The sequence below is a fragment of the Octopus bimaculoides genome, chromosome 6 (assembly GCF_001194135.2).
Source record: "Octopus bimaculoides isolate UCB-OBI-ISO-001 chromosome 6, ASM119413v2, whole genome shotgun sequence".
NCBI lineage: Eukaryota > Metazoa > Mollusca > Cephalopoda > Octopoda > Octopodidae > Octopus > Octopus bimaculoides.
This window is the reverse complement of record NC_068986.1, coordinates 68,723,291-68,736,802: the sequence shown is the minus strand read 5'-3', so window position 1 is coordinate 68,736,802 and position 13,512 is coordinate 68,723,291. Positions and strand designations below refer to the sequence as shown.

The 13,512-nt window shown below is 36.2% G+C and overlaps 1 protein-coding gene across 3 annotated transcripts in view; it reads left to right on the top strand.

Moving 5' to 3' along the window:
* The window catches only part of LOC106881081 (pleckstrin homology domain-containing family F member 2), a 213,093-nt gene that overhangs the window by 27,456 nt on the left and 172,125 nt on the right, over positions 1-13,512 (top strand). Inside the window, exon 1 of one of the 3 annotated variants that reach the window (XM_052968843.1) lies at positions 10,918-11,074. The exons of the other annotated variants lie outside the window; for them this stretch is intronic. Coding sequence (XP_052824803.1) covers positions 10,933-11,074 — 142 coding nt within the window. The 5' untranslated portion in view covers positions 10,918-10,932. Of the gene's footprint in view, positions 1-10,917; positions 11,075-13,512 lie in introns of those variants that run through there. 3 annotated transcript variants of the gene reach the window in all.

Here is a 13,512-nt window from a genome sequence, read left to right as displayed (position 1 = left end):
CTTGGCCGCACATCGCACAACTGACCCTGCAGGCATTGAACGAATTGGGCTACGAAACTCTGCCTCATCCGCCATACTAACCAGACCTCTCGCCCACCGACTACCACTTTTTCAAGCATCTCAACAACTTCCTGCATGAGAAATGCTTCAAAAACCAAGACAATGCCAAACATGCCTTCAATGACTTCATTGCCACCAGAATGCAGGATTTTTATGCTACTAGCATAAATAAACTTGTTTCGCGTTGCAAAAATGTGTTGATTCTGATGGTGTTTATTTTGATTAATAAAGTTTTGTTTGAGCTGAGATATGTGCATCTGAATTTAAAGGTTAAAAACTGCAAGAACTTTCTTGAAAACCTAATATATATGTGTTTTTCATTGCTTTACATACATGTTGCATTAAAAAAAAAATTATTCTATAAAATTTGCACCATCCCCATTGCCAGCATTGAAGCTATGGCTGAACACTTTTTTTTGTGCTAAGTGCTTGCCTTGTGGAATTGAACCCAGAATCATATAGTTGCAAAGCAAACTTCTTTAACCACCTAGCCATATCTGCTTAGTTTTTACCCCTTGAAACATTATATGCCTTTCCTCCCAAGCACATATGATTTATTGGACAAACTTTCACTCACATACTACTGTGTTGCTGGTACTCTCTTTCTTCATCTCTACTGCAAGGCATCTTTTTTCTGCCCTTCAGTACTACTCAGTTGAGGGGGACTTGTCTTGTAAGTTACTTGGTAACTTCACTACTGCTGTTGGCATTAGGAAGAGCATCCAGCCATAGAAACCATGCCAATGCAGACAGCAGAGCTTGGTGCAGTCTTCTGACTTTCCTGTTCCTGTCGAACTGTTCAATTCATGCCAGTAATGAAAACAGACATTAAATTACGTTAATGGTGATGACTGGAGGTGTTAAGCAGTTGTAAATTACCTTTACAGCTGAATGAATTGATATTGTTGTAAGTTTTGCGATAGGAAGATATGAACTTACTGCAGCAATCGAATGCAACACTCATCATTTATATAGGTAGTATCTCTGCTACAGGGAGCTGTATCTCTTTATCATGTATCTATTCTATAACCAGTCAAGTGAGAATATAAACTTTGACTTTCTGACTGCGAGGTGTTATTCTGTTGACTCAGCTAGGTGTGAATATTATCATCATTATCATTTCAGTTGTTATTGTTATTATCATTTAGTACAATAATAATGTAATTGAGGCGCAGCATGGGTGTGTGGTAAGAAGTTTACTTCCTAACCACATGGTCACAAGTTCAATTCCACTGTGTGACATTTTGGGCAAGTGACTTCTACTATAGCTCTGGGCCAACCAAAGCCTTGTAAGTAGATTTGGTAGAGGGAAACTGAAAGAAGCCCATCATATATATATTATATATACATACATACATATATATGCACATATATATGCATATATAGGTACAGGACATCACCAACTGTAAGCAACAAGTATGAAAACAAACGCATTAAATATGCAAACAATGAGAGGAAAAGATGGAAAACAGGACAGGTAACACAAAGAACAACCCTTCATCAGATGTTGGCTATCTATCTCATTTTGAGCATTCAATGACGATATGAATCTTTGAAGACAGTTGCTCCCATAAATTCCAAAATAAAATTTTGGATTTATGGAGGGTCAAAGTTGGGGAAAAAACAGGACAGTGGAGACATACAAGGAAACCGAATGAAAACAGACATGGAGGGTTGTTAGACCAGAACGAGGGGAAAATAGTGAATGCTGGGAGAAATATTTTCTTTGAAAAGAGAAAAGATAGAAGAGAGAGACAGAAGATGTCCAATCCCTAGAACGTCATGCAGGAAAAGAAAGATGGATGATAGTCACATGTGAGCAATGAGAGAGAAAAGAGAGAGAGAGAGAAAAAAAGAGAAAGAAAGACAGACAGACAGAAAACAGTGAAGGGGAGAAAAAGGGAATTAGAAGAGGATGGGGGAGAAAATAGTATAGAGTCGCATCAAAAAGGTTAAGATAAACTTATATATATATATATATACACACACATACATACACATACACACGTGTGTCCCTCACCACTGCTTGACAACCATTGTTGCTTTGTTTACATCCCTGTAATTTACCAGTTTGGCAAAAGAGATTGATAGAATAGGTACCAGATTAAAAAAATAAGTCCTGGGTTGATTCATTTAACTAGAAACTCTTCAAGGTGGTGTCCCAGCATGGCCTCAGTCTAATGACTTGAACAAATAAAAAGTAAAAGAAAGATAATCTTAATATCCAATAGTATCCATACCAAATAATGATGATGGTGATTATTTTGTTGTTCATAATGTTGATGTTGGTTATAGTGATAATTCAGACACCTTTTGTTTTTATTTTGATAGATATTGGTTGGAAAATCACCATAGGGTGTAAGTAGTAACTTGTCAAGTGTACAAACTTGTTAGGATTTTGTAACACTATCCTGCAACAACTAGTTATAAATAGCAGCAGTAGAACTCAATAACAGTTCTTTGATCCACTGTACCATGAAAGATATTTCTGGATTATCAATTTAGTTTGGCAACAGCTATATGTATGGACTTTGTTATGATTACTTTCATCTTAGATTTTTGTAATCTTGATATCTTGATCATATTTATGATTATAGCAAACTGAATAACTTCTATTTTTATATTTGTGCTTACATGTGCTCACATTTATGTGTTTCCTGAACTTTTGAATACAAATAATATGAATAATAATTTGGGGATTTGATGTAGAAGCAAAGTGACTGAGTGGGTAAAGATATTGTAAATGTTAATGTCTTCTAAGCTATAAAGGAATTGTTGTTTTGTCCCAGCTCTGTCTAAGTCAAAAAAGACTCTTCATCATTTAATATTCGTTTTCCTTTAGTGGAGGCTCATGGATTAGTGGTTAGGGTGTTATACTCATGATTGTAAGATTGTGGTTTCGATTCCGGGACCAGGCGATACATTGTGTTTTTGAGCAAAACACTTAACTTCATGTTGCTTCAGTTCACTCAGCTGTAGAAATGAACACCACTAGTGGAGGTGCATTGCTTAGTGGTTAGGGATTCATGACTATAAGATTATGGTTTTGATCCCTGGACTGGGTGATCCATTGTGTTCTTCAGCAAAACATTTAATTTCATGTTGCTTCAGTCCACTCAACTATAGAAATGAGTTTAGCCTGGAGAGGGATGGGCTCTGCCAGGCTTTCTCGCCCTAGATACACTGCATGCTGCAGTACTCCAATGACTCCGAAGGGATTAAGGGACTAGTCAATTGTCAATTTCCATGCAGGTATGGGTTGGACGGTTCGACAGGAGCTGGCTAGGCAGAAGACTGCAATATGTTTCATTGTTTGTTTTGGCATGATTTATACAGCTGGATACCCTTCCTGACACTAACCACCCCACAAATTAGACAGTACTTTTTACATGGCACCAACGCTGGCAAGGTCTGTCTTTGAATGGTTTTTGCAGCTGGATACCCTTCCAAATGCCAACCACTTCACAGTGTAAAGTGGATGTTTTTTTTATATGCACCAACACTGCTGGGGTCACTGAGTAACTTGCAAGACAAAGATCCTTTGAGAGGAGGTGGCCTTGTGCCAGATGACCATCCTGCCTTCATTTTCAAACTTATCTAGAACTACATTATCCAATGTCTTTTTCTCTCTCTTTCTGTTTTTTTTTTGTTTTTTGAAGATATTAGAGAGTGTGATTTAACAGATTTGTGTAGCATAATCATAAATCTTATACAATTCACTTTTCATTTTTCATGTGCGCTCAGATAAAATCCACATAGGTATATATTGTGGGTATGATATAGGACGTTCACTAGTCAATCTGTGAAAGAGACATTGTTACCCCTACTTTCTGGAAACTTGAGGCAACCTTGAGCAAGTTTCAACAGACTCTGTTGCTTCCTATGCCAGAGGTATAGTGAAGTCCAGTGTAGCAAAATGGAGGAGAGTGGGTTATGTGCATTCAGTGATTGTGATGGTAGATAGCTGCTGCAGCAGTTTTCTATTGCTAACATTTTGCCTAAGGTATCTCACTCTCTGTTGGGAATTGGCACATCTCAATATCAACATTGTCACTCTGAGTGACTAACTGATGATGAACAGCTGAAGAAACAGGACAGCGGATTATGTCTTCTTTTGGAAGGGAGAAAAAAATATCAAGTAAGTGGTGTTTACAAAGTTTAGGATTTGTAATGACTTTTGTGATAGTCATCAGTACATATGATCCCATAATGAATACAGACATAGAAGTTAAAAAGGAATTTTATACTCATTTAGATTGTGTTCTATTTAGACTACCAAAACAATACAAAACCATCTTACTGGGCAATTTCAGCGCCAGAGTTGGCAAACATTCAAACCTCTGAAACAATGCAGCTGGAAAAGAAAGCAAAAGGAGGGCTAACTCAAATGGCAATCTGTTTCCAACTAAATGTGAAACGTATAATTTAGTAATTACCAACTCATTATTCCAACAAGAAACATGTACAAGGGTTTCTGACAACATCTGTGATTAAATCACTAGTATATGATTAATTATATTATCATGCAGTTCCACAATCACAAGGATCTGTATATAGTGAGTTACAATAGAAGCTGATGCTTGCTGGACAGACTATCACATGATTTAACACGACAATTCAAATTGCTCCAAGGAAATGTTGACAGCAGAAACATTGCCTGTAGAAAATCAATACTAAGTTTCTCAGTGTCTAGATGAAAAACTGTCTTGCAGCAGTGTGGAATATTGCACATAGGTTGTTCTCTAAAGGCAGATGTATCTGCAGGTTGTCAGGAGGCCTTGAGTTTTATGACAGAAAATAGCAAGACTGGTTTGACAAAAAAAAAATACTTGCATTAAGTAGCTGATTGACAGAAAGAATACAGCTTTTTATGTCTACCAAAATGGCAAAACTAATTAGCATAAATGATTAAGAATCTCACTTTACAATCATGAAGCCTTGGGTTTGATTCCATTGCATGGAATCTTAGCTCAGGTTGACTCAGTCCTTGCCAGTAAAGTTGGGTTGGTAGAAATTACAAGGAAGCCTGTTGTACATACTGTACTTGTAATCCAAAACTTCACAATTGTCACATAATCAATCTGAGAATTCTGTGGAATACTCAGTTACTTGTGTGTTAGTTTAACAAATAGATAATTCAGCTTATATGCTTATTGTTTATATGCTCTGACAGATGCCCTGTTGTCTTGAGCAAGAAACCAGGATAATGCTAGTGAGAGAATATTGAGTCTGAGACTGGTCAGTTGTCTGACACTATATTTAGCTTTCTGTAGTTATCTTTTACTTGTTTCAGTCATTAGATTTTGGTTTGGGTACCACCTTTAAGAATTGTTAGTCAAATGAATCTACTACAGTACTTAATTTTTTTTTATGCCTGGTACTTATTTTATTGGTCTCTTTTGCTGAAGTTACGGGAGCATAAGCACACCAACATCGGTTGTCAATTGTTAGTGGGGGACAAACAAGGACACACAAACACGCAACAGGCTTCTTTCAGTTTTCACCTGCCCAATCTACTCAAGTCTTTGGTCAGCGCAAGGCTATAGTAGAAGATGCTTGCCAAGGTGCTACACAGTGGAACTGAACCTAGAATCATGTGGTTGTGAAGCAAGCTTCTTATCACACAGTCACGCCTGTACCTAATCTTATTTTTTTAGGCTTTCAGTATTATTAAATAATGAATCTCAAATTTTATTTCTGCTGAAGAATAGTCATTCTATCATGTCTACCCATCATCAACTCAATTCCTTTAGATTTATCCTCAGAAATATCTCTTCAAAACTGAATATCTGTAATATATTATACTTTGCCCTAAAATTCTGATGCCCAAATTTAATTCAGGGCAACTTCAGCTAAATCAAATCCACTCATAACATTGCATGCCATTTACGCGTCACTAAAAAAAAAAAAAAAAAAAAAAAAAAAAAAAAAAAAAAAAGTATTACAAATCAGTATTCCCTCAAGTAGCTTTAAATATGATACCCAAATATCGACAGCTTTACAACAGTGGAATTATAGAATAGTTTGTTTTGAGAGAGAATGATTTGGTGGCAAAATGCTGAGAAACTGTTAAAGTGGTCACCAACAACAACACTTTACAATAAAGTGAAACTGCACTTGGGGTTAATAAAAGTTCCAACACCTAGTGTCCCTGCAGTTTGTCTATTGATTTTTTGGTTTGTGGTGCCCCAGCATGGCCTCATTCAAATTATTGAAACATGTGAAAGAATAAAATCAATTGTTTCATTGTTATTGTGAGAATGAGTCTTGGAGCCATGGGTCAAAAAATATTGTGGAGTTCCTAAGAATATTATTTAGCCATTGGCATAGTAATTAGTCTGTAACTCCTATGTTACACAATTACAAATATATCCATTTCATATTTTGAATACAGTAATATTTGGAAATCACTTTTCTTCAAGTATAAGATTCCTGTAGTTATATGCAAAGTAAAGTCAATAAATTGATTACAACTTTCATGGAACTGCTGTTGTAGGAATCAGTTATTAAGTTGTTTGGTTTATCTCAAATCTCTATAAATGGAGGTGTATGATTTGAAAGATTCTTTTGAAAAGCCCTTCACATAAGTCATTAACGAGTCACTTAACAAACATATCTTGCTCTATTCTTTTTCAACTCTTCTGATATATTCTATAAGTTGTTGTTGTTGGCACTCCGTCGCTTACGGCGTTGAGGGTTCCAGTTGATCCAATCAACGGAACAGCCTGCTCGTGAAATTAACGTGCAAGTGGCTGAGCACTCCACAGACACGTGTACCCTTAACGTAGTTCTCGGGGAGATTCAGCGTGATACAGTGTGACAAGGCTGGCCCTTAGAAATACAGGTACAACAGACACAGGAAGAAAGAGTGAGAGAAAGTTGTGGTGAAAGAGTACAGCAGGGTTCGCCACCATCCCCCGACGGAGCCTCGTGGAGCTTTAGGTGTTTTTCGCTCAATAAACACTCACAATGCCCGGTCTGGGAATCGAAACCGCGATCCTATGACTGCAAGTCCGCTGCCCTAACCACTGGGCCATTGCGCCTCCACATTCAATAAGTAAACCAGTGCATACAAGCTATGCATTTTGGCTGTAAAAAGCAGACAACTAAAACTCGTTTGGTTGGTTTGCACTGCCAAGGCTGTATGTATTTGCATGGATTGCTTGCAAAAATGAAGGATATTTGAATTAGATAATACAAGCCAAAATATATTTCTCCTGCTGTTTTTTTATCATTATCTCTGGTCAGATGTTCATGCACCATATTTTTAAGATGATTCTTACATTTTCTTGCTGTGTTTGTTATCACTTTGGTAATCTTATTTGAAACCTGTCTACCTTTAATCTATGCATACCTACTGTTAGTTGAATATGTAGCATGCATTACAATCACTTTTATTTCTATAACTGCCTGAAACAAGTGCAGGCAAAACACCTTGTCGTATTCAGCTATGACTGAGGATAGTCATTGTTTACATTCTGAGTTAAAAGTCACACCAGGTTGATAAAATACCTATCAAGTTCTCAACTTGATTCACTCCTGAATTTTGTTGCTTTGTACTTCTGGTTGGGGTGAAAAAAAAAAAAAAAAGAATGGTTCTATTTTTTCAGTTTACATAGGTTAAGAAGGCATGCTTTGCATGCATGTGGTTTCAGGTTCAGTCCCACTTTGTGACACTTTGAGAAAGTGTTTTGTAATATAGTTTCAGGCTGACCAATTGCCTTGTGAGTGAATTTGTTAGATGGAAACTGTGTGGAAGCCCATTATCATCATCATCATCATCATCATCGTTTAACGTCCGCTTTCCATGCTAGCATGGATTGGACGATTTGACTGAGGACTGGTGAACCAGATGGCTACACCAGGCTCCAATCTGATTTGGCAGAGTTTATACACACACACACACACACACACACACACACACACACACACACACGTGTGTGTTCCTTACCATGGCTTAACAACTGGTGTTGATCTGTTTACATCTCTAGTGGTCCAACAAAAACAACTGATAGAATTAGTATTAGACTTTAAAATAAGTAGTGGAGTTGCTTTGTTTGACTAAACCCTTCAAGATGTTGCCTTAGTGTTGTCACAGTTCAGTGGCTAAAACAAGTAAAAGACTACAGAGAAAAGCTTATATATTTGGAAGATCTCAGACTTTTATCACTTTTCTTAAACAAAGGGTCATAATTGTTTCTATTACGATAGTTGATAAGTAGCAATGTAGATTTTAATGCTTCATAGTATCTAGTAGCTCTCTTCTCTAACCTCCTCTTGTGAAATTGACCTTGTACTCACTATAAGAGTTGTGAAGTACAACAATGTTGTTGTTGGTTCTCTATGATATACTAATATACACTGAAAAATAACCACCCTGTTATTGGCATAAAAGATGAACGGTTCAACAGTCTTAATCTGATTGATGTATCATGTTCTATCTGTCAAAAAATGAAGGTGAAAACTCCTAAAGATAACAAAATTCTGGAAATAGAAACAGGAATTGTAACTGTGGATATAAGAGTCTTAGAAACATTTAGAAAAATATGAAATATAAACTAAATCTGAAGCCCCTCCTCTCAGGCTTTTCAGAGATGAAACCTCAAAATTGCATTCTAAGGTATATTATTAGGTAAACCTTTATTAAATACTAATGTTTATGATTATGAAGAAGAAGAAAATGATGACAATGATTGTTGTTATTGCCTCATGGGTGGATGTTATCTATCTTGTCTTTACTAAAGTCTTCAATTTTGTATCACAAACAACTTATGGCAAAACTCTCTGCAATGGGTGTGAGAGATGATCTTTATAATTGGTTGAAGTCCTTTGTTCTTTGCTGAAAAGAGGTAGTCATAGTTCTAGGACTGCATTCTGCATCCTATGAAATTACAGCTGATGTACCACAGAGATCTGTTTGTAGACCCCTGTTGTTTGTTGCATATATTAATGACAGAGATGCCAACTTGAAGAATTTTAGTGTTGAAGTAAACAGATGACTTCAAGCTGTACCTCAAGATAAAAAGAACAGATCCTATATGTTGTATATCTTTCCTGCTATCAGACTTGGACACAATGCAACAATTACTGACAGACAACTCAAGCTGGCCGTGGACAAGTGCACTACCATGCATTTTGGGAGTTAAAACCCAACTTTTACATACTCCCTTTACTACACACATCTTAAGAAGTCTGCTAGTGAACATGATCTGGGCATTAACTGTCAACAGTGATTTGCATTGGACAAACCACATTTGTAAAATTGTCAAGAAGGTCAAGGGTGTCTTAGATCTTTGTAAGCCATTCTCCAGGTATCTGTGGCATGTCTTGCTCATCATATCAATCTTCTGGAAACTGTTCAAAAATGTGCAACCAGAAGAATATCTTCCATCAGGCATCTACCATGCTGTGAACATCTTACTTCCCTGGGCATGGACACATTAAAGCTCTGACATCTAGTAGCTGACTTGATAAACACCCACAAGATTATCCATCATCTTTCCAACAACAACCTTGGGTACCATTTTGAATTCCATATGTCTAACACTTGTGGACATGTTTACAAAATTCAAAAACAACACAGCACCCATGACTTTCAGAAACATCTTTTAATGCTCAGTGTTGCTGAAGCATGGAATAAATTACTTGCATCAGTTGTTAACTGTCAGGACACTACATCCTTCAAAACTTCCATGCTTCCTGAAATTCACCAACAGTACAGTTGATGTGTCCCCCACTTTTTAAAATGCTTTTCTGTTTACTTTCTGTGCATTATTCTATGTACTCTACGTGCACTTTTGGCTACTGTTTCTGATGAGTTGTGCACCTGAGCACTGTGTACAATAAATTCATTATTATATTTAGATGCTGTGTGGGATCTTAGTTAAAGACTCACTTGGGTCAGTAAAATTAGTCTTAATAATAGACTGGAGCCATACCAAATCAACCATCTTCTCTCCTTTTCATAGGCAGACCTAAAAGAGACATGCTTATTTTCTTACAGAGTATACACATTGCATTTACTATTTCTATATATGCTGTTAATAACTATTAATGTTGCTGTTGCTTGTAGGGAGCTTCCTTGCTTTCATTCAACCTACTAGAAATAGTAACTGAATCTCTCTCAGATGACACTCTGCTGTTGAATAATGTTGCCTTAGATACACTAATACTGGAAAAAATTAGGATCGTCATCATTAGACTGCCTTTGATTGTTGTTCTACTTGATCATTGATGATTTGAGACAAAATGACAACTACTCTTGCATGTCTTTTTAAAGGGATCAAAGGTCAAGTTTTATAACCCTCTGAATCAGTGATCAGCACTGAAGACTTCATTATAATGCAATGGTTTCCTGTTATCTTCTTCAAATCAATCAGAGGAAGATTTGCTCTTACCACTGCAAACTAACAAAAATACTCTGTTTTTGCTAAGTCTGCTCAGTGAAAGCTGATCCAGTGTCAAACGATAGTATCAACACTTTTGTGGTTGTGTTATTTAGCTTCAGCTCAATCCTGACTGAGTCAGGCTATGATCAAAGCCATGATCATTCCATCTTTTTTGGAGTGGGGGTGGGGTGGGAGTGAAGGGGAGTCTAGAGTGATTGGTTTATCTATACATTATCTTTTAAGATGGACTATGATTTGAAGGAAATTTGGTTGCTGTGCGTTGTTGGTTGGGTGACGATATAGAGGTTTCATTATTGACTTATCAAAACTTCTGTTGTCTATAGTGACAAATCATATCTCTACATGTTGCCTGTTTACTGCTAGATAGAAAACAACCAATAAGGAGGAATGTGATTGATTATGTTGATCTAATGTTGATTAAGGTTTTTAAGCTAACAGCAGATAACAAATAAAGGTTAATTGGATGGATGAACTGAAAAGCTTATCTATTGTGAATGTGATCATTTCTTTTTTGGTTAGTCTAAAGTGTCAAACAGTGTTAGGATTTTCTAATACACTTCAGATGGACAATGATTATAACATTTACTGGTATGAACGATCTCTCGGTAAGTTTTTTTTCATCTCCTCCTTTCTGCTTCGAAATTAGAAGTAATGTGATGTGTGGTTAAGAAGCTTACTCTGTAACCTGTGAGTGTTAGGTTCAGTCCCACTGCACAGCACCTTGAGCAAATGTCATCTACTGTTGCCCCACTCCCCAGGTTGACCAATGCCTTCTGATTGAATTTGGTAGATGTATGTGTTTGTGTTTGTGTCCCCACTACCATTTGACAGTTGGTATTATTTTGTTTACATCCCTGTAACTTAACAGTTTGGCGAAAGATACTGATAAAATATATACCAGACTTTAAAAATTTAATTCTGGAGTTGATTTGCTTGACTAATCCCTTCAAGGCATTGCATCAGCATAGCTGCAGTACAATGACTGAAACAAGAAAAAATAAAGATAGGCATTAAGCATGAATGTCTTTTTATGGTTTATTCAGAGGAGAAATGTTAGTGCCTATGACCCTTTTGGAGGCCATTGGGACTGATGGGAGTTGCTCTAAGATTGGATCCTGGTCTAAATGCTTGCAACAGAATGGACTCTGCTAAATGCACCCAAGGGCCAAATGTTAAACCAGGTGATAGATTAAGTCTACTGTGTCAAAACTAAGATACTTTCCTGATGGTCTTCTACGTAGCTCTGTCTACCATATTTCAATTATGGGTCATTGATAGAAAACACTTTTCAAAGATGTTTTACAAAGGGATTGAACTCATAACCACATTGTTGTGAACTTCTAAACCATTGCAACTTGAATGATTTTTTTCTTTTAATGGAGCAGGCATGGTTGAAAGGTTAAGAAATTTGCTTTGCTCCCACTGCATGGCATATTGTGCAAATGTCTTCAATTATATATAGCTTTGTATCAATCCAATCCTTGTGAGTGATATTGGGTATATGGAAACTGTATATATGATGCAATAGGCCAGTTTTGTTACACTCTGTGTCATGCTAATTCTGCCTGAGAATTACATTAAGGATACATAGGCCTGTGGAATACTTGGTCACTTAAATGCTAATGCAAGTAAGTAGTTCAACTGATTGAAGAACTGGAACACTCATTGTCAAAGCCATTGGAGGATCTGTTAAGACATGATTATTAACTTGGAAATAAGAGTTCAAACTACACTTAATTCTCTTAGTAGTTTCTTTTCACTGTTAATTTTTACTCATTTACTAGCTAGAAGATGAAATTTTAGAAATATTACTTCATTTGTGTCTAATATCTATAGTTAAAATTTCATCAGCAACAAAAATATATGAATTTTCATGGGTGTTAATAGCCCTTATGCATAGAATATAATTTCCAAATTTCATCAAGATCCATTCAATACTTTTGACCTAGTTTTGGCTCATTAAAAAAATGACTAAAATTTGGAAATTAAGGCCTCCATTAGGGGGTCTTAGAATCCTCATGAGAAGTGGAAACTTTGAGAATACTTCTTGATGTGTGTTAATTACCCATGGTTGAAAATTCATCAACATCGAAAATTTATGAATTTTCATGGGGGTTCTTCCCCTTTAAGCCATCTCAAATTCAAACCAAACATATTGCATTATACCCGCCCTTATGCATTGAATCTAAGTTCCAAATATCATAAGGATCCATTCAGTAATTTTGGTCCATGAAATTGTATGAAACACAGCATTACCCTTCTCCCTAGGCTTGGATTTTGTGTTCCAAATTTCATTAGGATCGGTGCAGTAGTTTTTGAATGTATAAGTGACACACAAGCACACATAAAGACATTGACTTTTATATAATAGATATGAATATGCACATATACATACATGTATATATGTGTATGTGTATTATATACACACGCACACACACACAAATATAGATTGATAGATACATCTGAGTAGGCAAACAAAAATATGAGACACTGCCTAGTGCTTTTTTTTTATTTTGTAAGCTTGGTACTTATTCTATCAGTTTCTTCTTGTCAAACTAGTAAGTTATGGGGATGTAAATAAACGAGCAGCAGTTGTGAAGTAGTGATGAGGGAGAAACACAGAGACAAAGACACACACATACACTTACATATATACATACATATATATATATATGATTGATTTCTTTCACTTTCTGTCTACGAAATCCACTCAGAAGGCTTTGGTTGGTCTGAGGCTACAGCAGAAGACTCCGGTCAAGTCACCACACAGTGGAACTGAACCCAGGACCATATGTTTCGGAACCAAGTTTCTTACCACACAGCCACACCTGCACCTATGTATATATGTGTCTGTGTGTGTGTGTATGGGTATATATATGTATATATATGTGTACATATTACATGTACATCTATATATATACATTTTTATACATACATGTATATATATATACATCTATATATATATATATATACATGTATATATACATTCATGCAGAGGTATACATACATATATATATGTATATATATATACATATATATATAT